This window comes from Mustela lutreola, chromosome 14 (genome assembly GCF_030435805.1).
Source record: "Mustela lutreola isolate mMusLut2 chromosome 14, mMusLut2.pri, whole genome shotgun sequence".
Lineage (NCBI taxonomy): Eukaryota > Metazoa > Chordata > Mammalia > Carnivora > Mustelidae > Mustela > Mustela lutreola.
Window position 1 is genome coordinate 21053682 of NC_081303.1, and position 26653 is coordinate 21080334.

The 26653-nt window shown below is 39.9% G+C and overlaps 2 protein-coding genes across 7 annotated transcripts in view; one reads left to right on the forward strand and one right to left on the reverse strand.

Annotated features, from left to right (window-relative positions):
• TRMT1L (tRNA methyltransferase 1 like) overlaps positions 1 to 6580 on the reverse strand; it is a 54201-nt gene extending 47621 nt beyond the window's left edge. The window contains exons 1-3 of one of the 2 annotated variants that reach the window (XM_059146283.1): positions 6294 to 6580; positions 1617 to 1727; positions 193 to 306 (exon numbers count right to left, since the gene is read on the reverse strand). In XM_059146283.1, coding sequence (XP_059002266.1) covers positions 193 to 306; positions 1617 to 1727; positions 6294 to 6516 — 448 coding nt within the window. In that variant the 5' untranslated portion in view covers positions 6517 to 6580. Of the gene's footprint in view, positions 1 to 192; positions 307 to 1616; positions 1728 to 3965; positions 4083 to 6293 lie in introns of those variants that run through there. The other variant, XM_059146284.1, reaches the window with a different exon arrangement.
• A 45-nt stretch (positions 6581 to 6625) lies between these two features.
• The window catches only part of SWT1 (SWT1 RNA endoribonuclease homolog), a 107945-nt gene continuing 87917 nt past the window's right edge, over positions 6626 to 26653 (forward strand). For 3 of the 5 annotated variants that reach the window (XM_059146278.1, XM_059146279.1, XM_059146280.1), the window contains exons 1-5: positions 6626 to 7081; positions 11352 to 11441; positions 13352 to 13432; positions 16943 to 17001; positions 23560 to 24289. In XM_059146278.1, coding sequence (XP_059002261.1) covers positions 6626 to 7081; positions 11352 to 11441; positions 13352 to 13432; positions 16943 to 17001; positions 23560 to 24289 — 1416 coding nt within the window. Of the gene's footprint in view, positions 7087 to 10559; positions 10620 to 11351; positions 11442 to 13351; positions 13433 to 16942; positions 17002 to 23559; positions 24290 to 26653 lie in introns of those variants that run through there. The other 2 variants (XM_059146281.1, XM_059146282.1) reach the window with 2 other exon arrangements.

A 26653-nucleotide genomic window follows, 5' to 3' on the forward strand; every position in this document is an offset into this window, starting at 1 on the left:
AACTAAACTACACTTACAACATACATCCATTGCCTAGAGAGTTCCATAATTGTTTATTAAGAAATACATTAAAAGGACATTAAATCCCTCACAATTTTAAATGGAAAATATTTGAATTTGTTCACAATAAAATTCCAAAACTTCTATTAAATCTTGACACATTTAGTTTTTAGCAAGCACAAGAATACTAACCTTCAAATTCAACTGAGACTTTCCAGTGTAAATTCTGAAGGTGACGACGAAGCTTATGACTATTACAAGCTCTGAATTTCTCCTTAGGGCACAACGGACAAGACTGTTTGTTTCCTGACCAAAAAAAAAAATAAATAAAAAAGAACCAATAAAGCACCGAGCAGACAGGCTACTAATGCCTCAATTTAGCTGCGAAAGAAGTAGCAGGGGACTCTCTCCACCCAACACACACACTTCTCAGATAACGTCTATGTTAACAGTAGGGAGAGTCATCTCTGCCTCAACAGGTAGTTAATAATCAGCACATGGTCAGTGATTAATTTTTTACCCTAAAACTCTCCTCTCTGGGGCTACCTGATAACTTTGTTGCCACCGGGAAGAGAAAAAAGGAGAAAGTAATAAAGTACATGATATCCCTCTGGCCAAAAGGCCTGCCAGAGAGAGCATCACTAGGTACACTGGACAGGGGAGAAGGCAGTACTTGTCACACTCCCAGGGAGGCAGGAGCCGGGAAGACAGTGTGAGCACCTGCTGTGGCATTCTGCTCTGGCAGCAACAAAACCAGTTAACATGCAGAGTAAGAAAAATGGAAGGAGTGAAAGGACCTAGTGGGATCCAAAATAACTGCTATTCTGGGACAAGGAGCATGGTTAGAACCACTGTAACCAATTAGCAAATTTGTAAGTTCTTCCTTCTTCATTAATGAAAAGATTACGGATCATAAAAATACAAGTCTTATTTAATTAGAAATGTAATGGATCTCAAATAAAAACTCTGAGCAACGAAAAAAATTAAAATCTCAAATTCAGGTTTAAAACAATAAACATACACAAAAACAATCAGCAACTCACTTAATTTTTAATCCGAGTATCTTTAACATACAGCACACTGTAAATATAGTCAAAATTAATTTTTCTATGTGCTCTGCTTACTTCAAAAAACCATGAAGTGATACTGAGGATGGAATTCAAGCACTGAGGATGGCAAAGCGGAAAGAGAGGAGCTTGAGGCGTGACAACAATGAGGAACGCTTGCTCCAGCCTTAAATTGCCCACCTAGGGACTTTGTTTATGTGACTGAATATAATACGCCTTTAGTTATTAAAGGCAGTGGTTTTTTGGGACTTCTGTTGCTTATAGTTAAATGCAAATCTGAACTAAAAGAATACGCAGTCCTTACATATCCACAAAATTGTAATATCCTTGGGGAACTGTGAAACAACTAGTCTCCACAGCACCTGTGAAAGCAGGCGGCTACCAATTTCCTGAATGAGAAAATTTTATTATTGCTCTAGTAAAGTGGCAGTAAACAAATCTACTCCCAGCAAATTTTCATGAGTTACTAAACTACACTTACAACATACATAAGATAAAAAGCAAAAGAAATTAAGAGGGGGGAAAAAGACCCTCAAAATATGGAAATACCTGCATCAAGATGATCTGAGTTCAATGAACTGGCAGAGTCAAAATCTCCTTCAGCTACGAAGGCTAACTTCTCTAGATCAGCAAGCTGCCTTTGGATTGAGATGTGTCTCTCTGAAAGGAAATTTTAAGAGTTAGGAGATTAGTTTTTAAAAACCTGAATTCTAGTTCTATTTTTATTTGATCGTGTCACAGAGACTCCTCCACTTTTATTTCCTGTAGCATGGTGCCCTGGCACCTAGATGGGGACTACTGCTGCAATTCTGCCTATAAAATGACAAGTGTGCCTCAGAACGTGAAAAGTTGGGGGAAAAAAACACTGTGAAACTTCACACCTTTTATCTAATTATTCAATATAATTCTGCAGAAAATGTTTTTTTCTCCGTACAAAATGCTGAAGTAAGAAACATAAGCCACGCTTCCTATCTTTAAAGAAGTTTCAAGGGGCACCTAGGTGGCTCAGTGGGTTAAAGCCTCTGCCTTCGGCCTGGGTCAAGATCTCAGGGTCCTGGGATAGGGTCCTGGGATTGAGCCCTGCATTGGGCTCTCTGCTCAGCGGGGAGCCTGCTTCCCTTCCTCTCTCTCTGCCTGCTTGTAATCTCTGTCTGTCAAATAAATAAATAAAATCTTTAAAAAAAAAATAAAGAAGTTTCACCTAGGCAGGAAAGATACTGATATGTTACCAACTGTAACACAGCGCAGGATGAAATGAATACCGGGGGTATATGGTGTGGGTATACAGGAAGGAGGAAGGAGGAATTAATTCTAACAAGTGCCTTTGAGAATGTCTTCCCCGAGGAAGTGACATTTGACTGAGATGTAAGTTATGAAAAGAATTTCAGTAAGCAGAAATTTGGTGGCTGGCCTTATAAGCTAGTAATCTCATGAATAAAGGTATAAGGTGTAAAAAAAAAATACAGCCACCTCTATCCCACCCTTGGCTGGAATGTAGTATGTTTGGAGAATGGAGGTGGTGGAAGAAGAAGCAGCCAAAAATGTGGTTCAGATCACGAAAGGCTTAAATTCTATGCAAGTTAGTCTGGACTGTCCTCTTCAGGCAACGTGAAGTCTTTGCAAGTTTTTGAGGGAGTGAGTAATATGATTTGAGTGCACTTCAGGAGGTTATCTCTGTCTGTAGAATCAAAGATCAGTAACTGAGATGAGTTAGTAATAGAAAGGTAAAGAACAGATGGGGAAAAAAGAATGCTAGGTGTGAGAAATAACCATGAATGAAGACTGCATTCAAGAATGGTTCCCAGATTTCAAGTTTACATGGTTGAGAATAATGGTATGATTAACCAATAAAGGAAGAGGAACACATTTCTGGCAGATAAGAGGAAAGGAGAAAAAGTAATTTAGTTTTTGACACAGTGTTTGATATACTACAGGTATTCATCCTCAAGTTCAGTATGCAGTTGAGTTGTTTTTGGAGTTCAGGAGGATATAAATCATAAATACAAGTTAGGTGAAAGTATGAGCTGAAGAAAGCCTAAGGAAAAAAAAACCACTATGGGAAAAAGAGAAGAAAAAGGCCAAAAATCCAGTCCCGGTAACATATTTTTAGGTTTCTCAAACATTACACATTCTTCAAACGACATACTTACAAACTTTGGAATATATGAATATATCTTTCCAAAGTACATTTAACATATTCTTGATTTGGGCTTGGAAATGCATTCCCCAATGCTACTGAACCCACTACTGATTAATATAAATGGTTATAATTCCGAAGGGCCATATGGAGGGATGCAGGTAATGTAAGAGACACGGAGGAAAATCATCAAGGAGGGTAGATTCAAAAACAATAAATGGTAAAGGAGATAGCTTTATCTTATAACTTATCTTATACCTTATCTTATATCTTATACCTTATCTCAAGATAAAGCAGAAGCCAAGAAAAAAAGAGAATGTAAAAGGTTCAACACTAAGTATCACAGATAGTTGTAGAAATCAATAGAAAACTACTGGATTTAGTATTTAGCAGGTCTCCCATCACCTTTAAGAAAAAAGGTTCAGTGAGATGTTCTGGAATACAAATGGGATTAGGAGAAAAAAATATAGAAAATCACACAGATTATTTCAAAAAGTGTGGCAGTATAAAAAAGGAGATAGATGGGATTGGAGGTTGCTTTTTCTTTCTTTTTAAGGAAAGACTTGAATATGCATATCCCAAAGGAAAGTAATGTTTACAAAGGAGGAGCTTGAATATACGAATACAAGACTAGGAGCTGAAAATTGGCAGGAAAAGATCCCCAACTGGAGAGATGATAGTAAACCGCAGGACTCTCTAGTATTCATTACACAACAAGGTTATACAGTTTAGAACCTGAAACCTTTAAATTCTATTCTTACCATAGATACCCTCCTGCCTGTTCCTCTCCAAGCTTCACTCCCAGCTCCTTCTGTGTCCTTGTTTTTCTTTCCCCAAAATAAACAGTAAGACAGCAGGGGATATGCCTTCCTCATTTTTGTAATGATTAAGTGCCCAGTACTGTATCTCGTACACAGCAGGCACTATGGTTTGTTAAATAATTAAAAAAAAATCGTTAGTCTTTTTGGATGCAGTAACAGAGTCAATAATTTTGGAATTCAATTCAGCACTATCAGACATTCCTGCTCAACTTTACTAAAAGACAAATTTTCACCTCATTTTTAAATGAGAAAAGCAAAGAGCAACAATTAACTTGTCATACTAGGTATTGTTCAAATGACTTTATAATGAGATATGATTTCTATAAATAGGCAAAAATTTTCCCAAATGAGCAAAAACTTAATTGCTAGGTGAGACCACAAGATTCAGGCAATGAATCCATGTGTACAAATCAATCCTTTGAATTTGCAATCATAAAGACTTTCAGCTTCCAAAGTTCAAAGTTCTGTTCATGTGAAAGTATATAGTACTATATAAACCTGTGCTTACTGAAATCATCCTAAATTGTACAAAATAAGAGACAGGAGCCTGGTATGTTAGACGAGAATAACGAAAATCCTGTGATCCACTATTAAAACTCTCAAAGATCTGTCTAAAGATTCATGATATGCCTTCGTATGTATACCTCTCAAATTACTTTCTGGTTCAAGATAGTAGATAGCAGACAATCTGTACTTAAATCACTCAAACTTTTTGTAACATGCTAGTAATTCTGAAGTCAACAGGCAAACCTCTTGTTAAATCAGATGAATCCAAGATGCTAGGAGTTTCTTTTACAACTTCTGATACTTTTTCCTCATTTTTCAGTTCTATTTCAAATATGCCATCTTCATCTTGCCTACTTAAGACTGATTTCGAAGGACTAACTAGACCACATAAAAATAATTTTTAAAATGTGATTAATATATATTTCTAACGCATTTCAGATTTCTCAATCACTACATATTTGCCCCAGTAATGCATTTTTCAGGTTTCTCAAACATCATACATTCTTCAAATTACATACTTCCAAATTTTGGAATATTTATCTTCCCAAACTATGTTTAACATTCTGGCTGGTGGGGGGGAGGAGAAAGCACACAGTCCCTAAAGCTGCTGAACCAATTCTGATTAATATAAACAAATCTAATGTAGAGGTAGGGAAGGGAGGCTACTCAGGAGAGTGTACCACCCCCCTGCCAACTGTAGGGACCCTTATTTTGCATCTACTACCTCTGATCTTATATGAGGAGGAGAAGCCTACCCGAAGAACACTTTGGCCTTTTCTGTGATCAACTCTACTCTTTAATTTACTGTGACAATTTTTATGTGGCTTTAAAATTGCAAAGCTACTCTACTGGACTACAACTACCCAAGTGATGTATAAATATTAAATGCCCAACTGTCCTAGAAGAAAATGAATTATTTTGTTATTAATTCAGAAAGAACATAACGGTCAATTTATGGACCACAAAATAATTAAAAACAAACAACAACAACAACTTTCTGAGACTTTACATTTAAAAGTGTTCAGAAGATTCTCAAGTGTTTCTCTTTATGGTCCAATAAATCACCACTTAGAAAACATGCAAGCACATACATTAGCACAATAATACGGGCTATTAATTTTCAGCAGTCCAGTTATGATGGAACGGAGGGCAGAACTCAACTGGTATTTATGACTGAGGGACGACATCCAGAATTTAGTCGACCCTTTCTTAAACTACTCATCAGCCTCAAATTCTTTTTGAAAGCAAGCTGCTAAAGAAGATTAGTAAAAAAAGGCCATCTCTTTGTGTATATCGAGCACAAGAACTAGTTGGTAACAATGGTTTCCACATCTTGGCAGCTACGATCTACCACAGTAAACAGGTTGCCTCGGTTACCATATCACATTTTGAAGGACTTAGTGAACCACCGCAGACGGAGCTGAGAGGGAAACTACCAAATTAGTGTAACTCCCTATTTGCGTAGCAGAAAAAGACCCCCTTTAACGAAGAAGCCCTCGACCTCATTATTTCCTTTTATCTGCAGCACTCCTGGCCTCCACAAACCCTTCACCACGATGTCCTCGAGGTTTGGGGACATGCCTTCTCCCATTCTGTACCCGCTTTACCCGCTACACGGGTCCCTCCTCCCTCCCCCCACATCCCTAAACCTGTCTTTCCCCATAAAAAACATCCCAGTGAAGAAGGGCCTCCCCTACTCCCCAGCAAGGCGCACTTCCTCGCTTCTCTTGCGGCAGAAAGATCTAGGCCTCCTGCACTTACTGCTTTCAGCCTCGTCAGGGGCAGAGGCTAGGGACGGGGACAGGGCCGGAGCCTGGGCCAGGGCAGGGGCTGGGGCTGGAGCCGAGGCCGGAGTCGGAGCCGAGTCCGGGGCCGGAGCTGGGACCCGAGCCGAGTCCGGGGCCGGGGTCGGGACCTGGACCTGGGCCACCTCCGCCTCCTCCTTCTCCTGGGGTAGCAGCTCCTCCTCCGCCATATTCTCCATAGTTACCGCCTCCGTGCCAGGCCCGCCCGGGGACCAGGAGGGGCTCACGGCGGGGTGAGAGAACTGGCGTGAATGCCCAGAGGGCTGGATCCAAGGAGTGGGAAAGCAAATGGGAAGGGCTGGATGCGTGCAACAGACAAAAGATGAAGAACCAGTGACCAAATCCTGTCAGCAGAAAAATAAAAAGCCAGAGGTAGCGATTCGCGGTCCCGTCCGCTTCCCTTTCCCCGAGGCGTTGCGACGCCACCACAGCCTGCGCAGAAACGTATCGGGGACGGCGACCAATGAGGTAAGAGAGTTCTGCTTCCACGGTGCGTCTCGGTTCCAGCCGTCAACCAAGGAAGCGAAGCAAGACTACAATACCCAGGGTGCAGCGCGCCAGCCGGGGCGGAGCCGGAGTTCCAAGTCCTTGGAGGAAGTAAAAGCAAAGCTAAACAAACACTCGCAACGTTGGAGTAGTAGTCTGGGTCCGAGTGCAGAACTACATTTCCCAGCGAGCATCGGGTCCGGGGGAGACCCTTTTTCTTGGCCTGGGCCTCCGGAGTCGCCACCGCTGCGGGCGCTGGTAAGGTAAGTGGGGCGTTAGTTGACGTTTTGCTGGGCAGTTCTCACCTCTCTCCCTCTGGTACCTTAGCGGGTAGCCAGCGGGTCGGAGGATTCCGGAGGCCCCTCGAGCCTGGGCGGGGCGACTCTGTAGGCGGATCCGGGGTTGAGTCAGCTTGGTGAAGGGTGGGGTTCTGGTCGGCTCTAGGTCTGGAGTTGCCCCTCGCCCAGGGTGAGAATCTGGTTTGTTCTTGCCGAGCCCCTGGGCCCCGGGGACGTGGGAGCTGCTAGCGAGCTTCCCTGCTAGCCTGGTTTATTTGGAATCAGTGTCTGCGCTTCCCTTCGCACCCTCATCCACACTGTGACCTGAATACTTCTCCTTTTGTCTTTATTTTGCTTTAACCTACGTATTCTTACTAGCACTGCCCTGGGGTCGTGGGGGTCTTGTGGGTAGAGAAGAGCGTGTGTTTCTGCGCGCGCCCTACACCTGCAGTTAGACTTAATAACCAGAGCTCTGAGTGTCTTTTGAGTTTTGCGGCACCTGATTGATGCGATTCCGATTCCACACGGCGTCTGCCAGTGAGTCCTCTGGCCCGTGTACTTCTCTTCCCTTCACTCCCCGGCCTGCTTGAACTTCAGTCTCAAGCATTCATTCCCTTGGCGCAGGCAGAGGAAAACTTGAATTTTCCGGGACTGGTCCGAATGTTATAAGCAGCAGGGAAGCAGAAGGAAGCCCCTTTATGTCTTAGGAGACTCGAACTTCCAGTTGGGTTTTCTTAGTTAATAAAGGTGCTACTTAGTGCCTAGCGAGCTCATTGGTCTATTTATTTCCTAGTTGTTCAGCCCAGGTGAGAGCTAGTGTGATGATTTGGCGCTTGGAAAGTGTAGCAGGATTTAGTTGCCATCTCCCAACCCCCCAGTAGTTAGGAAGTGCGTCTGGAGGCTTCCCCCTACCTTCCCTAGTGAGTTAGTTCTAAAGTCCTCATACTGCCTTCAACCTCAACTTAAAAAAAAAAAAAAAAAAAAAAAAGTTACTGGGAGAAAGCACGTGAGGGGGGAGGGAGGAGCAGAGGGAGAAGGAGAGAGAATCCACGCCCACTCTCTGGGACCCGCGCGGAGTTGGAGGCGGGACTAGTCTCATCTCCTGGAGATTAGGACCCCAGCGGAAACCGAGAGTGCCATGCTCCACCCACCGAGCCACCGAGGCGCACCCCCACCCCAACTTTTAACTAGTTTTCCGGAATGTAGAACTGCCTCAACTGCTCTTAACAGTCAATTAAAAATGGGAAAATAGGGCGCCTGGGTGGCTCAGTGGGTTAAGCCGCTGCCTTCAGCTCAGGTCATGATCTCAGAGTCCTGGGATCGAGTCCCGCGTCGGGCTCTCTGCTCAGCAGGGAGCCTGCTTCCCTCTCTCTCTCTCTCTCTGCCTGCCTCTCTACCTACCTGTGATCTCTCTCTCTGTCAAATAAATAAATAAAATCTCTAAAAAAAAAAAATGGGAAAATAACACGTTGTAACTTACGGGAATGAGTAGTGGCTAACTATATTGTGCCTCATTCAAGCATCATTGATTTTTTTTTTAAATTTCCAAAAGGCTAGATGGTTAATTGAAAGCTTGATTCAGTGTATCAGTCTCACTATTTAACACCAGCTGGAAACCAGAAGATAAAGAGGGTTAGCTTTTAGAGTGTGAATTCTATGGGACTTTTAATAAGAATTTCTAAACATGATCTGTGCTGTTTTTTTTAAAAGATTTATTTATTCATTCATTCATTCATTCATTTATTTATTTATTTGACAGAGAGAAATCACAAGTAGATGGAGAGGCAGGCAGAGAGAGAGGGAAGCAGGCTCCCCGCTGAGCAGAGAGTCCGATTCGGGACTCGATCCCGGGATCATGACCTGAGCCAACCAGGCGCCCCATGTGCTTTTGAGACTCCTAAAAAAAAGGAATCTTCAAAGTTTGAAGAGTTATATTAAGTGACTGTGTTAGTCATTTATTGCTGCCTAAGTTATCCTAAAGCTTAATGTTTTTTTTTTTTTTAATTTTATTTATTTATTTGACAGAGATCACAGGTAGGCAGAGAGACAGAGGAAGCAGGCTCCCCGCAGAGCAGAGAGCCCCCGCTTGATCCCAGGACCCTGGGATCATGACCCATGCCCAAGGCAGAGGCTTTAACCCACTGAACCACCTAGGCGCCCCTAAAGCTTAGTGGTTTAAAACAACAATACACATGACCTCTCAGGTTCTTTGCATCAGGAATTCAGAAGTGGCTTAATGGGGTATACCTGGTTCTGAGTCGCATGAGGCTGCAGTGAAGATAGCAGCCCCGATGCTTCCACTCAAAGGCTTGATTAGGGCTCCAGGATTGGCTTCAACACGGGCATGCTTACAGGCCTGGCAGCTGGTTCATTTTTGGCAGTGGGCTTCAGTTCCTCACTGGTGGGCTGCTCCGTGGACTATGTGATTGTCCTCATGATATGGTGGCTGGCTTTCTCTAGAGTAAGTGAAAAACACAAGCCACAGTGTCTTATATGATCTAGCCACATACCGCCATACAGCAATTCCTATTGGGGTCACAGACCAGCTCTATGTACTGTGAGAGCACTGCATGAGAGTGTAATTACTGGGCACCAGACATCATCAGGAACCACTTAGGAGGCTGGCCAGCACAGGAAGTCTCCCCTTTGAGTTTGTATTTTGATTTTAATAAAATCAACATGAATTTCACACTATTATAAATATAAACATTTGTCATGGTAAACATAAATGTGTTTTTCCTTTGATAGTCCACTATCTTCAGTGATTTTTTTTTTCTTCAGTTTTTTTTTTCAATTGGCTTATGGGTGAGGGGTTTAAATTTAGCCTTATTTTGTATTCAAAGCAACAATGTAAGATGAACATGGATCAGTTTAAATCAAAAAAGTTAACATAAGTAGTCCATTGCCTCTAAACAGTTCATTTCATGGAATTTATTGTGGTTTTTGTTTGTTTGTTTGTTTTTATTGTACCTTTTCCCAAAATGGAATAGAATCCTTGGAACAAGAAAGGGAAAAGAATATTATTCCTCTAATCTGGAAGCTCAATTGTGAATTCAATTGATTCCATACATGATTTTACAAATCAAAATTTTGGGGTAATTTAGGATTGTTCTTAGAAGTTCAAGGGATACCTGGGTGGTTCAGTCGGTTAAGTGTCTGCCTTCAGCTCCTAATCCTGGGCTCCTGGGGTCCAGTCCTGCATCAGGCTCCTTGCTCAGTGGGGAGTCTGCTTCTTCCTCTGCCTCTGCCCCTGTTGTGTTCTTGCTCTTTCTCTCTTTCTCTGAAAAGTAAATAAATAAAATCTTTAAAAAGTCTGTATTAAATATTCTTTTTTAAAATAGATTTTTATTTATTTATTTGACAGGCAGAGATCACAGATAGGCAGAGAGGCAGGCAGAGAGAGAGGAAGGGAAGCAGGCTCCACGCTGAGCAGAGAGCCCGATGCGGGGCTTGATCCAAGGACCCTGGGATCGGGACCTGAGCCAAAGGCAGAGGCTTTAACCCACTGAACCACCCAGGTGCCCCTTAAATATTCTTTTATTAGTTTTTATTATTAGGCTTCTCTTAGCTGTCAGCATTTTTCTTCTTTCTCTTTATATTATCAAAGCATTCTGAAGTTTGATTTAGTGTTATTGATCATTCTTTTATAGAATTTCACTTACTATAGTCATGACTGACCATGAGTCAGTGCCTGCTTACATTCATAGTTTCCATATGTGTCACTGTCAGCAATAAACTCTCCTTTGGGCTTTGCTGTTAGACTCCTTTTATATCTTCCCATCCCATGACCCAATGAGGTTCCCATTCTCTGGCCTTTCCATTCCAGCACAGGATGCTTCTGCTACATGCTAAGTTGAATAGAGGGTGTGTCAGGAAAATAAAGACTTAGAACTAATTGGTTTTGAGGTGTAGGTTGGGCACAAGGGAACAGTCTTGTAGGCAGTTGAAAATGGTGATCAGAAGCTTGAGAGAGAAGGTCAGGGCTAAAGGCACAGTTTCGAGAGGTCATTCCTAGAAAGGTGGTAGATGGAATTGAAGGAGAGGAAGAGATCAATATGAGGGAGACTATAAGTGAAATAAAGTGGAACGAGAGAATCCTGTTCTCTTGGGAATGGTTAGAAGACGGAAATAATTTTGTAAAACTCCAGTCTTTTTAAAACTGAAAGACGACGAATTTCTAATGTATTTTGTTGTGGTGGTGGTAAAACAAAACAAAACACATAAACACCTAAATATGTTTTTTATTTTAGCTTTTCAAAATGTCCAACAGAGAATCTTGTGGCGAAAAAGAGAAGTCCCGGAGAAAAGGCACCACTGCATCACTGAGCTTTGATGTCCAAGTAAGAATTTTGATTTACTGACGCAGAGAATACTTTCTGCCTGTGTATTTTTGCGTAATGAAAAAAAAAAACCCCTCAGTTTTAAAATGAGTTACGTAAATGTTTTGTTTTGCCCTTCTGACCCAGGAGAAGTAATTTGTTTTTCCCATTCTTTCTTTCCCCCCATTCTTTTTTTTTCTTTTTTTAAGATTTTTAAAATTTATTTATTTGACAGAGAGAGAGAGAGAGATCACAAGTAGGCAGAGAGGCAGGCAGAGAGAGGGGGAAGCAGGCTCTCCGTTGAGCAGAGAGCCCGATGTGGGGCTCGATTCCAGAACCCTGGGATCACGACCCGAGCCAAAGGCAGAGGCCTAACCCAATGAGCCACCCAGGTTCCCCTCCCCCTATTCTTTACTTGCATTATTTTGTCGATTCCTCACAACTGTAGGAGATAGGTACTATTATTATCCCAATTATACAAATGCCAGAACTGAGGCTTAGGGAGGTAAGTAATTTGCAGAGGCATTTCTGACTTGATGCTAGGCCCCCCCAGACTCTCCTTTACATAGAAATAACTCACCATTAGACCTTTTTGCACCACCTTCATCATTTACTGAGCATTGTAAGGTTATATGCTCTTCAGTCAGAATGGGCCATCATATTCAGCGGGAGGCTGAGTTCGGAATGGATGCTCACCAAGTGTCCTTTGCTGACTCCGCCTCGTCTTAAACTATAACTTCAAGTGCCCAGTTGCATTTACCCAGTTGAGAAGTTGCAGTTCCATTCTTTCATTTGGTTGGGCCTACATCCTGGTTGTCACCCCCCACCTGCATCGAGTCTATCAGCAAATTGTATCAGCCTTCTCTTAACAAGATAGTCTGACTCCCTCCTCTGCTACCACCAGACAATCAGCTGGCCTCCTCAGATGGTTGCAGGAGTTTCCAAATTGATCTCCCTGCTTCCACCTTTGCCTCCCATTGTTCTCTTCTCAACAAGCCCCTAGGATGATCCTGTTAGAATGTGAGTCAGATCATGTCTCCTTTGCTCAGTACTACCTGTTGGTTGTCCTCCTCACCCAGCGTGCCAGCTGACGTCCTGGCGGGGGCCTACAAAACAACTGACCCCCCCAACTGGCTTCCCTCTCATTCTCCTGTTGCCTTCACCATTTTGTGGTTTCGCAATCCAGGCACATTCCTGCCTCAGGGGCTTTGCCCTTCAGTGGAAAACTCTAGATAAGCACATAGTTTCTTCTTCCCTCCTTCAGGTCTCCAGTCTTCTGTCAGCTTATCAGTGGGGCTTTTTCTGACTACCCTGTTTAAAATTGCAGCTGCTTTTTTTACACCACCTCCCAGCCCTTCCTGCCCTCTTTCTCTTTTATAATTTTTTCCCTAGTGTCTCATCTGACATGGTAAATATATTGTTTATTTATAAATTCCTGCCCCAAATTTTATCTTCCATGAGGGCAGGGACTTCTGGGTTTTCATTAATCTGTCCCCACCATCTAGAATATCTTTGGTACACAGTAGGTCCTCAAAATATGTTTGTCCTGGGTCTACTGAATTTTGGATCCCCTGGGAAATGACTGGATATATGGTTTTGCTTTGTAGACGACTGAATTCCACCATGGCAATGACTCCTCCCGAAGCCTTTATCTGAGCGGTCAACTGGCCCTCCAGCTTTAGCTCTCGTATCCTATCTCATCTCTAATTCAAGAGCATCTAGATCTTCTGATTTCTACTTGAGTCTTCCTTCTAATTGAGTTTCCCTCCCCCTTACCAAAGTTTGTGTGGCTTTAAACATTTTTCCCTCCAAAGTTTATTATGAATGTAGAAAGAATGTTAGTTTATAATAACAATGATTAAATAACGCTGTCTTAGACTGTGCTTAATTTTGTGCTTTTTTTTTTCTTTTTTTCCAAATGGCATGCTTAGGATAAGACAGAGAAAAAAACTTCAAGTTCTACTAGTTCAGCTTACTGTGTAAGGTCAGTTTCATCAGAGAAGAGAAAACTGGTGAGTGTTCGTATATTGTAGCCAACTCTTAGATATTATTAATATTAAAGTTTTAATGTGTGATGAGAAGGTTTATGATACATATTTCCCCACTACTTTTCCACTCATTTTTTCTTTCTCTTATACTTTGCGATAGCCAATAGAAAAAACACCAGTGTTTGGTTTCTTCCTTCTACTCACCAAAAAGGATTTAATAAGTTATTTCTTTGTGCAGTTAGACTCTATCATGCAGAGTTAGACAACATGGATATAAATTAAGAGAGTTTTTTTTTTTAATTCAATTAGCCAACATATAATACATCATTAGTTTCAGATGTGTAGGCGTCAGTAATTCAGCAGTTGCATATGACACCCAATGTTCATCACATCACATGCCCTCCTTAATGCCTGTCACCCGGTTACTCCATCACCCCATCCATCTGCCCTCCAGCAACCCCCAGTTTGTTTCCTATAGTTAAGAGTTTGTCATGGCTTGTCTCGCTCTCTGATTTTTTCCCATTCAGTTTTCCCTTCCCTTATGATCCTCTGCACTGTTTCTTATATTCCAAGAAATATGAGAAATAGAAGTTATATATATTATTAATTATATTAATCATAATTATATTTATATAAATACACAATATTTATACTATATTAATATATATTATTAGTTAATTATATGAATTATAATCATATTTATAATTCATATAATCAATAAGTAATATATTCCAAATTAATAAATATCAATATATTCAATAATTAACAAAGTATGAATTATAATTAATATAATTAATCAAAAATTAATTATATGAATTATATTTATAATTCATAAAATTAATAACTTATATATAATTAATATATTCCAAGAAATATAAGATGAAATATAAGTGAAACCATATGATAATTGACTTTTTTTGATTGACTTATTTCACTCAGCATAATATCCTCCAGTACCATCCACGTTAATGTAAATGGTAAATATTCATCCTTTTTTGATGGATGAGTAATATTCCATTGTGTGTGTGTGTGTGTGTGTGTGTGTGTATGTATACACACACCATATCTTTATCCATTCATCTGTCAATGGACATCTGGGCTCTCTCCACAGTGGCTATTTGGTCATTGCTGCTATGCACAGTGGTGTACACCCCTTTGGATCACTACATTTGTATCTTTGGGGGAAATACCCAGTAGTGCAATTGCCGGGTCATAGGGTAGCTCTATTTTCAACTTTTTGAGGAACCTCCATACTGTTTTCCAGAGTGGCTGAACCAGTTTGTGTTCCCACCAGCGGTGTAGGAGGGTTCCCCTTTCTTTGCATCCTTGCCAACATTTGTTGTTTCCTGTCTTGTTAATTTTAGCCATTCTCACAGGTGCGAAGTGGTATTTCATTATGGTTTTGATTTGTTGTTTCCTTGATGCCAAGTGATGTCGAGCATTTTTTCATGTGTCTGTTGGCCATTTGGATGTCTTCTTTGGAGAAATGTCTGTTCATGTCTTTTGCCCATATCTTGACTGGGTTATTTGTTTTTTGCATGTTGATTTTGATAAGTTCTTTATAGATTTTGGATACTAGCCCTTTATCTGATATGTCATTTGCAAATATTAAGAGAGTTTTTAAGTCTTTTCCCATATATGGTTTTATTTGGCTTTACAAGATCCTTTGGAGGTAGCCAAGGCAGATGCGTAGCATTTGTGTTTTCAGATTCAGAAATTGAGATCTAGGAGGTTAAGTGACTTGTCCAAGGACACAAAATTGTTTATAGCAACAGAGCCAAATCCAGAGTCATGCAAATAATTAAAAAGACATTAAGCTAGTACATGGGTGGTTGGTGAAGTACTCAGGGCATTCAGGTTGATGTTAGGTGTATGTTGGGATAGCACTGTGGTCATGGGTAATAAGGGAAAGTAATTATGAAAATTGTGGGAATACAGAATTCTGTTTTTAAGGATTTGCTTGTTTTTATATAATGACACTGCTGTTTCAATTTGTTTCTGTATTAGCCTTCTTAAAACACAGATTTCAATATATTTCTTCTCTATTGAAAAATCACTTTTTAGTCTGGCATTCTGGACCCTCCTAAATTTGGTCACACCTTAACTAGCCAGTTTTCTTTTTTCTTCCTGAAAACAGCCCTTTTGCTTCTACCTAGGCTGGTTTATTTTTCTCTTTTGAGTTTATACCAGTCATCTCCAGCTGCTTAGAATGCCTAAGTTTTCTTAGCAGAGGCCACCTTTTTCTTTTACTTGTTAATCTTTATTTAATCTATATTCAATCTTTAGTGTGTGTGTGTGTGTGTATACTTATGTATGTATGTATATACGTGTGTGTGTGTATACACACATATATATATATACATATATGTATATATATATGAATGAAATATTTATTAAGGGTGCCAGGGTGTTTCAGTCAGCTAAGCATCTGCATTCAACTTATCCATTCCTGTGTTGGGCTCCCTACTCTGAAGGGAGCTTGCTTCTCCCTCTGTCTCTGCCTCTCGCTGTCTCTCATGAATAAAATAACATCTTTTTAAAAATTTATTTATTTATTTATTTGACAAAGAGGGAGAGAGAGAGAGCGAGAGAGGGAACCCAAGCAGGGGGAGTGGGAAAGGGAGCAGACTCCTCACTGAGCAGGGAGCCTGATGCTGGGCTCAAACCCAGGACCCTGGGATCATGACCTGAGCCGAAGGCAGCAGCTTAATCCACTGAGCCACCAGGTGCCCCTCAATCTTCAGCATATATTTTGTCCGCCTTTTTTAACCCACTGAGCCACCCAGGCGCCCCTGTCCGCCTTTTTTCCTAAGTATGTTCCAACTTTTGGTGTTCGATATTTTGAACTCTTTTATGACTTACTGTATGTTCTTCTGCTTTCACACTTAGATATATCATTTCATTAGATTATTTGTATATATTCTTCTCCTCTCTGTTCTTTAACGTCTATAGGACAAGGGCTATATCCTGTTTCTCTCTTACTTCTCTTGTGCCTAGGCCTGTATCCCCAGAACACATGAAGAGACAGATTGGTAGAGATAGTAGACAGAACTGTTTCAATCCTGGCTCCGCTGCTGACTTGCTCTGTAATGTTAAGGAAGATACTTTTCTCTGTTTGTACTTTGAGTACTTTACCTATAAAATGGGGCATGATGATAATACCTGTTGTACAGGATTATTGGAAAGGTTAAATAAATTATTGTGTTAGGGGGTGCCTGGATAGCTCGGTCCTTAAGCATCTACCTTCGGCTCAGGTCATGATCCCAGGGTCCTGGGATCGAACCTTACATCAGGATCTCTGCTGGGCAGGAAGCCTGCTTCTCCCTCTCTCATTCCCCCTGTTTGTATTCCCTGTCTCACTGTGTCTCTCTGTCAAATAAGTAAATAAAATCTTAAAAAAAAAATTATTATGTCAGCCTATTCACCATTACATAGATGTGGGGAAAAAATATTGTCTCCCAGTCTTTCTCCTGTAACTAAAGTGTCAGTGCATGATTTCTATTTCCTGAATGATTCATTTTTCTTTTCTTTCAGAAATCAGATCATACAGACATTCTATACTGTGATGTAAAAAGAAGACAAGAGCTGAAAAGGTGAATTCCTTCTTTTTGTTGATATCTTTTACTTTTGGAGGCTTAGAATTGTGAGACTAAATATTTTGATACGCAAAGTTTTTTATTTGATCAGTACTGATTTGCATGCCAATATTTCTAGCTGTAGCACAGGTTATAATTATTGAATTTTTTTTTTCAAAGATTTTATTTATTTATTTGACAGAGAGATCACAAGTAGGCAGAGAGGCAGGCAGAGAGAGAGAGAGGGAAGCAGGCTCCCTGCTGAGCAGAAAGCCCAATGTGGGGCTCGACCCCAGGACCCTGAGATCATGATCCAAGCTGAAGGCAGAAGCTAAACCCACTGAGCCACCCAGATGCCCCTGATTTGTTTTTTGAAGATTTTATTTATCTGCGAGAGAGAGACAGCAAGAGTGCACAAGCAGTGTGGGAGATGGAGAGGCAGAGGGAGATGCAGAGACCCACTGAGTCGGGAGCCCAAATCAGGGCTCAATCTCAGGACCCTGGCGTCATGACCTGAGCCAAAGGCAGATTTTTAACAGACTGACATTATTGAATTTTTTAAATATTAGTGTAGATTTAATAAAAAGTTGAGTGAAATAAAAAGTCTATCACAATTCTATGCTATGTAAATGACACTTTCAAGTAAAATGCAGATTTTTATCTCTGGTGATTTGATTTTGACACATTCTTATAAGATGCATAACTTTGTTACATATAGTAATAGAAGAAGTTGTGTGGGTGGTTTAGAAATGTTGTAAAGATAAGTTATATATTCCCTGTGAAGAGAATATGTTGCTTATTGAATTATTATAGTTTTAAAATCACGTTATTTAAATAGGATATAGCTACAACTAGACAACTTGTAGCATAATGGTAGGGATAATGGAGATTCCTTTTCTTTATTTTCTGTGTTCTTTGGATAAAAATTTCAGAGAACTTTGTGATGATGGCATTTCTTGCCACTAATGGGGTAAGTGTAAAAGTATAGTGTCTGATGAAAGTAGATGAGATCATAGATTCTCTGAAAGTAAGTGGCTGTGGGAAAATGATAAAAATGGCATTAAATATATACATAAAATTTCTGCTTCCCAGACAAATTTAGTTAATGTTTGCTAAAAACAAGAAATTCAGCTTGCCTCTGCCTTTTCTTCAGGTTTTTTTTTGTCTCCTCTTCTTTGTGATACTTTGCTTCTATATTATTATTCTGTTATGAATTTGACATCACATTGACTATTACTTTCTACACTTTTTCAAAATGGATTTTTAATGCCTTTTATCCTTATATTCTTCTTTTTTTTTTTTAGTTCTTAAAACACTGTGGTTTTTCACTAGTTACCTTTAGCCTTAGTAAGGGCACATTTTCTAGCCCTTGATTTTATATGTATGTATAAGAGCATGAATAGACTTTTGATCTTTCTATACAACTATCCTAGACTTGTCCACAATCTTTGGAAGGAGGAAGAAACAGTATTGTTGAATTATTTTGAGAATAGGATCTAAACTATTCCAAGAGTACAACGAAGTGCCCCTTGGCTTCAGTATTTACTCAAAATCTGCAATTTGACTTCAGGTCTTTCAACAATGAATTGTCAAATGCCTACTGCTGCATTTCTGCATTCCTGAACCCACCTGTGATCAATGACCACGCCATTGTGTGGGTTGTCATTGTATCTAATTAGAGTAACAATGTTAGTAATGTGAGCAAGGTGTGGCATTTATATTAATCGTTAATATGTGAATATTTATTTTCAGATATTGGTAAGCTCTCTAGATATAACTTGTAGTGAAATTTTCTTTTGTTGAAGACAAACTGTATGGCATATGAGATATTTTAAAACTGCCTTGTCATGTGTTTAAACAATATGGGATAGGAGCTATTATATAATGAAAAGTTGCCTGGACGAAAGAAAGCTATCCTACTGTGCTTTGCAAACATTAGTATCGACAGTGCAGAACTTCTTTTTTGGGTTGCCTGAAGAGAATGTGGCTCATTCGCTACTGTTGTTTATCCATTGGAGAAGTAAACAAACTTACTTGCCTCAAGGTTATGAGTATTTATTTATGGTATGTGGCATTTTCTGTAAAAATTTCCCTATTCAGTATAGGGATAGTCCCAAAACTGGTGTGCAATGAAAGCTGAGGTGCAGATGAAAAATGAGAATTTTATCATCCTGAAGCCACTTAATTGTGGTAATACATTACCACAATTCTCAATCCATGGTTTGAGTATATATAGATGTATTAACAATGAAAAATCACCAAGGGCAACAATCTTTTTTAAAATTTAAAATCAATTAATTAACATACAGTGAATCATTAGTTTCAGAGTTAGAGTTCAGTTATTATCAGTTGCATAAAACACCCAGTGCTCATTCTGTCAGGTGCCCTCCTTAATGCCCTCACCTAGTTACTCCATCTCCCCACCCACTTCTCCTCCAGCAACCCTCAGTTTGTGTCCCATAGTTAAAAGTCTCTTGTGGTTTGTCTCTCTCTCTCTCTGATTTCATCTTATTTTATTTTTTCTTCCCTTCCCCTGTGTTCATTTGTTTTGTTCCTTAAATTAAGGGCAACAATCCTAAATCTGCTTTTGAAAATATTCAGAGAGCATTTCTCTGAGCAGTGCACTTTCAGTTAGTGGGATTTCTTCACAAGGTTGTATCACCACTGTTGACCAAATCTTTTTAAGTCCAGGAATTGAAGAGGTGAGAAGTTTTGCCTTAGTTACTGTTAGATAGATGGCAACATTGCCACCAGCAAAGCCATTATTGGCAGAATTAGCCGAAAAGTAATTTATTATTCAACTGAGCTAAGTTGAATGTAAGTATATAATTCAGTATTGTGAGTGTATGCCATGATGACCAACAAAGAAGTCTAACCGCTGATAGTATTGACAGATTGTTTCTGAGGTATGTCATATTTTAAAATGGCTACTAAATTTTTACATAGTTTAATAATAACGTGTTGACAAAATTCACACTTATTCTTATATCATGAGAGCTCATCTAGGATGTGTTTCAACTTCAGCTGAATATTGATTTTACACTATGTCACTCATAAAAGATACGTACTTTAAAAAATAAGTATTTGCTGCATGTCTAACTTGTATCTAAAAAGACTCAGAGCTTTAGTATTTTGGGTTGCAAATATAAAACTGCATTATCACAATCTAGTCTTTTGTAAGTCTAGTTGATAAGAGTTAAGTTTACGGTTTAATTTTGTTGGTCTTTTAAAAGGTATTATATTGTTGAGTTTTCATTAATTATGACTATATAGGCCATGGTCAATAGATGACTATAAAATATGCAGCACAGGGTTGTTGTGGAGAACAAATAAAAAGCAATATGAAGGGGTACCTGGGTGACTCAGTCAGTTAAGCATCTGTCTTCAGCTTGGGTCAGGATCCCAGGGTCTTAGGATTGACCCCCACATTAGGCTCCCTGCTTAGTGGTGAGTCTGCTTCTCCCTGTCTCAAAAATAAATAAAATCTTAAAAAAAAAAAAAGAAAAAAGAAAAAAAAAAAGAAAATGCTGAGGGAACTACAGGGTCCCCTTAAAATTTTTGAGTTATGGTTTCTGTGTTCTCCTAGTTTTTCTTTAATACAGTTGGCATTGTAAACGTGGTATATTATTAGAAGCCAAAGTCCTATTAAAATTTCAAGTTTTTTTTTTTTTTTAAGATTTTATTTATTCGTCAGAGAGAGAGTAGGCAGAGAGGCAGGCAGAGAGAGAGGAGGAAGCAGGCTCCCCACTGAGCAGAGCGCCTGATGTGGGGCTCGATCCTGAGATCATGACCTGAACCAAAGGCAGAGGCTTAACCCACTGAGCCACCCAGGTGCCGTCAGGTTTTGTTTTATCATTATTTACTACCAGATAAATAATGGTGGGCAGTCTTTTTGTAGGCAGAGATAGAAAGAAAATGGAATCCAATGAAGACTCAGGTGAAACTCCCATAAAAACTCCCGAGGTGTTTATAGTTTGCTCTTACGTAATTATTTGAGAAATCAGCTGTTTCCTTTCTTTTTCTCCCCCCAACCAGAGTGAAAGCAAATTGGGGGTCAGAACTCTATTGCATATGTCCTCCATGGCTTCTCCAGGGCCTCGTAGAGTGACAGGCACTTAGAAGGCACTCAAAATCATTGAAGTTTTTTCGCCTTTTTTTCTGACTACCGAGTAATATCAACTTTTATGAAGCAGGAAATTTCACTTCTAGCTATTGCTACTTCTAACATTTTAGCATATTTCATTCTTGACTTTTTACTGTATTTATTTAAATTGTTGAGACCACATGATATATACAGATTTTTGCCCTGCTTGATTTTTGCTTAATATTTTATGAATATGTTTTGTTAGATCATTGAAAACTTTCATAAACATCATTTAAAATGACCATGATACTCTGTCATATTTAGTAGAATGACATATTTCTTAGTCATTTCCAAAATTTTAGTATTTACCCTTTTACCTTACTTACTATTATAAATCCTGAATTTTAAAAATGATTTTGGTCCATTTTTAATTTTTTTCACCTTGGTATAGATTTCTAAAATGGGAATTACTAGGAAGTCAAAGAATATGAGCATTTTTAGAATTCTTAATTATATCATCAAATTGTTTTATGAACACTCTCTCTCTCTCTCTTTTTTTTTTCCCTTGAGAGAGAGAAGGAGCACAAGTGGGGGTCAGGGGGTAAAGTGGAGAGGGAGGGGCAGCAGGGTAGGGAGGGAGAGAATCTTAAACAGGCTCCAGGCTGAGTCTGATGTGAGGCCCGATCTCACCACCCTGAGATCATGACCTGAGCCGAAATCAAGAGTGAGGCACTTCCTCAACTGAGCCACCCAGGCTCCCTACCTTTGTGGAACTCCTGTATCATTTTGCATTTCTACCATGAGAGGGCCCATTTTTCAACCCTTTGTCAGTATTTAATGTTGTTTGTTTGTTTTTAAAGATTTTATTTATTTATTTGACAGACAGAGATCACCAGTAGGCAGAGAGGCAGGCAGAGAGGGAGGGGGAAGCAGGCTTCCCGCTGAGCAGAGAGCTGGATGTGGGGCTCGATCCCAGGACCCTGGGATCATGACCCGAGCTGAAGGCAGAGGCTTTAACCCACTGAGCCACCCAGGCACCCCTTAATGTTGTTTTAAAATCTTTGTTAACTTGATAAAAAAAAATGGTATGCTGTTATAATTAGAATGTCTTTAAAAAAAAAAATGATGTCTTTGATTACTAGTAAAGTTAAACTTTTCCCCCAAATATCTATTAGCCAATCCCTTTTTCTCATCAATAATTTTCTGTTTATGTCCTATTCTAGAATCAGTACTTTTTTTTTTTTTAAGATTTTAGGTATTTGTTCGAGAGGGAGAGAGAGCACAAGTAGGATGGGGGGCAGAGGGAGAAACAGACTTCCTTCTGAACGGGGAGCCCGATGTGGGGCTTGATCCTGAGACTCCTGGATCATGACCTGACCCCAAGACAGATGCTTAACCAACTAGCCACCCAGGCACCCAGAGTCAGTACTTTTTGATGAGCTTTTCATTTACTAAGGCTAATAAACTGTCACATATAAAATGAATACCATTTCCCAGTTTTAAAAATTTTCTTATTCTTTAATATGCTAAGGCTTTAAAGTGAATAGTCATTTTTAAATTTATTTTAAAGATTTTATTCATTTGTCAGAGAGATTACAAGTAGGCAGAGAGGCAGGCAGAGAGAGAGGGGGAAGCAGGCTCCTCGCTGAGCAGCGAGCCCGATGTGGGGGGCTTGATCCCAGAACCCTGAGACCATGACCCGAGCTAAAGGCAGAGTCCCAATCCAGTGAGCCACCCAGTGCCCCCTATTTATTTATTTTAAAAATTTTATTTATTTAAGTAATCCCTACACCCAACGTGGAGCTCAGGTTTATGACCCCAAGATTAAGAGTCACATGCTCTTCTGACTGAGCCAGCCAGGCTCCTCATAAATAGTCATTTACAATTATTCTTTTTCTTTGTGATTTTTCCCACCGTTCTTAAGTTTAGGAAGCTCCCTATTAAGAAATTAGATTAACTATTTCCTTTTTTCCCCTATGGTTTTTAAGGGGTTAATATGAAGTGTAGCAGTTGTAATTATTTTGTACTTCAATATTTAATCTGTATGGAATTTATGCTGCCTGGTATTATATAAAGCTGTAAATTTGGTTTTGGTCCAAATAGACCAGTTATGCCATTACCATTTGTAATTCTTTCACTTCTCTTTATGTACCCATTTTTTATTCTTTTTTTTTTTTTTTTTAAAGATTTTATTTATTTATTTGACAGAGATCACAAGTAGGCAGAGAGGCAGGCAGAGAGAGAGGAGGAAGCAGGTTCCATGCTGAGCAGAGAACCTGATGTGGGGCTCGATCCCAGGACCCTGAGATCATGACCTGAGCTGAAGGCAGCGGCTTAACCCACTGAGCCACCCAGGCGCCCCCCCATTTCTTAGTCTTTATGAAATTTGTATCAGACCAGTTCTGTCATTTCTTGACTGAATAACACAGTACAGCATTATGTATGATCATGTATAATTGCAATGTAACTTGGGTTTCTGTGTTGCTTTACAGATTGGACGTAGCAACCGAGCCTCCAGGAAGGAAACAAAAAATCAGTTCTTCATCCCAAGGCCCTGTTAAACTCCAAGAAGCATCATATTCAAATGCTAATCAAATTATTTCACCGAGTCCTTCTTCACAAGGAACTAAAAAAGATCTAAGGAGATATGTAGATTTTAAAGATATTAAATTGACAAATCTTAGGAATAAGCCTGACCATGGAATTAAAAACCTTAGTAATCCTAAAATGGCCAAAGATGTAAAACCTAAAACTGAAGTCCAGGCAAGTGAAAAACAATGGCCTCATGTACTTGCTCAGAGGGAGAAGATGAAAGAACTCAAGAAAGAAAGGCACAGGAAATGTAGGGACAGTTCTGAAAAACGCGTTTCAGAGAAATGCAAGAGAATCCATTTTTCTCAGGATCATAATTCCAACAAGATACTTAAGGAACCCCTTGAATCTAGAAGGAGGAGGATCAGTTTCAAAATCCCCGTAAAATCCCGTGATACCTTCCAGAAGCTTGTAGAAGAAAATGTCTTCAGTTTAGAGTCTAACAAGTCAAAGACTAAGCAGGAGAAGAAACGCCTGGAAGGCTCCCAAGTTTCATTAAATTTGACCAGGCATAAAAGTGAACATTTATTTTCAGATTCCACATCTAAGCAGGTTGTTCATGAGTGGAAAGTAAAAAACCATCCTGAGCAACAAGAAAGTGATTCAAGTTCCAGGGAAAACGTAATCCAGGTAAGGTGGTGTAAAATGTTAATACAGGTTTTAGGAGAGAATTTTAATAGGATCAGGTTTGTTTCTGTTACGAATAAGATCACAGAGAGCTCATTCTGTTTAATCAGGAAGATATATGTTAGTTCCTTTATCTTATCCCTTTAATTCCAACCTCCTTAGGAAGATATCCTGGCAAGTATCAAGGATCCTAATAGAAGGTGATAATGTGAAAGGTGGAAAGAAGCAGTTACAAACAGTCCTTTCAGAAAAGCCCTGCAACTGTCTCTTGGGCACTTCTGTAACCCTGGGTACTATAGAACGTCCAAGGGTCAATATTCTGAATAGCTATTCTTCTAACAGTCATATTAGAGTTCCACTGTATGCCAGGCACTGCAGTCATGGTGTCTGCTTCCAGAGACTTATCTATGTGAGGAGACACACAAACAATCAATCACCTTATGTCTGATAAGTACTTACCACTTAACATAGGAATCCAGAGTAATGTAGAGAGAAACCTTAAGAAGAGTTTACTGGAGGGAGTAACATTGAACGTGAGAGCTGAAGAATGAAAAGGAGTTAACTCAAGGGAAGGCCAGGTCGGTGGGATAGGAGAAGCAGGGATGTTCCCGGCAAAGGGAACTACGTATACCGAGATCTGGGTTGGAAAGTTTTGCTTTTAAGTTATGTAATAAATCAGAATGTGTGAACTAATAGGAGAACCTCATCTCTCTACAGTCTTGTTTATGTGGCAAATAACATTATTTACCTTTAAGAGAACTTTCAAATCCTTGGAATTTCACAGCTTCCAACAGACTAAAATTTGGAGACTGCTTTTAAACAGGGCTGGTTGAGGGGCGCCTGGGTGGCTCAGTAGGTTAAGCGGCTGACTCTTGATTTCGGCTAAGGTCGTGATCTCATGGGTCATGGGATTGATCCCTGCGTGGGACTCTGCACTCAGTGTGGAGTCTGTCTCTCCCCTCCACATCTTCCTTGCCACTCATGCTCTATCTAAAATAAATCAATAAGATCTTCAAAACAAAGCAAAACAAAACAAAACAGGGCTGGTTGAATGTACCTCCTTTTAGGAAGAAAACTGTAGACTGCAGTATAAAATACTTCTTAGGAGAAACAGAGGGACTGTCACGAAGGAGGCCCGAAGAGCTGGAGAGAGGACTTTCTGTTCGGTGAACTTGAAGGAGTCCAAAGAAGAACAACTGAGTTTGTTCTTTTTATTGCTTTCTTAAAGAAAAGCTCCAGTTTTCCTGCGTTATAACCAGTTCTCTAGTATAAAATGTGAGAATGGAGTTTGAAGCTGGGAGTATGTTCATTGAACATCTTTGTGTCGTTGCTTAATGTTCATTCCCCTGTACTGTGCATCTAAAGATGTGAGCAATCCCCAGCAGTATTTTAGTTTAGTTTTTTTTTTTTTCCCCCAAGATTTTATTCGTTTGTCAGAGAGAGCAAGAGAGCACAAGCAGGGGGAGCAGCAGGAAGAGGGAGAAGCAGGTCCTCCACTGCAGGGAGCTCAAAGAGGGGCTCGATCCTAAGATCCCGGGATCATGACCCAAACCAAAGGCTGACCCCTAACTGACTGAGCCACCCAGGCGCCCCTACCTTATAGTTTCTTTTAGTCTCTACATAGAATTACCACATAAATCAAAAGAGGTATATAGTATGAATATTAAGTTGTAGGAGAAGCAGTTTTTGTTTTTGTTTTTTTAAAGATTTTATTTATTTTGAGAGAGAGACAGTGAGAGAGAGCATGAGAGGGGAGAAGGTCAGAGGGAGCAGACTCCCCATGGAGCAGGGAGCCCGATGCAGGACTCGATCCCAGGACTCTGGGATCATGACCTGAGCCAAAGGCAGTCACTTAACCAACTGAGCCACCCAGGCGCCCCAGGAGAAGCAGTTTTTACATGGTTACTTTCCAGTTATTGGAATTAAAACTCTTTATCCGCTATTCTTTAATAGCAGTCCTATCAGACTTAAAGTCATTTAGACACAGGAGCAGCAAGTAAATATTGTTCTTATCTTGAATATATTCTCTAGCATATTATCGACAGTAGCTACTCTTAATATTATGTTTATTGTTTTCCTCACAAGTTCCTCAATAGATAATTATCTTCCTAAAATGATGAGAGTACTTTATAGGGAAATAATTGTTATTTTCTGGATTTGGTAACCCTGTTATTTAGTAATCCTGTTACGCTTTCCTAAGAGAAAAAACTTCTTTTGTTTCTTAAGTTTTATGGTCCTTTGATAGAGACCCCTTTTCTGTATCCTCCCCTCACCCTTGCAAACCAACACTCTAAAGATTTATGGTTTATAGGGCACTGCAAACAGCATCCCACTTAATACTTACAGACCTATGAGGTAGCTGTTCAG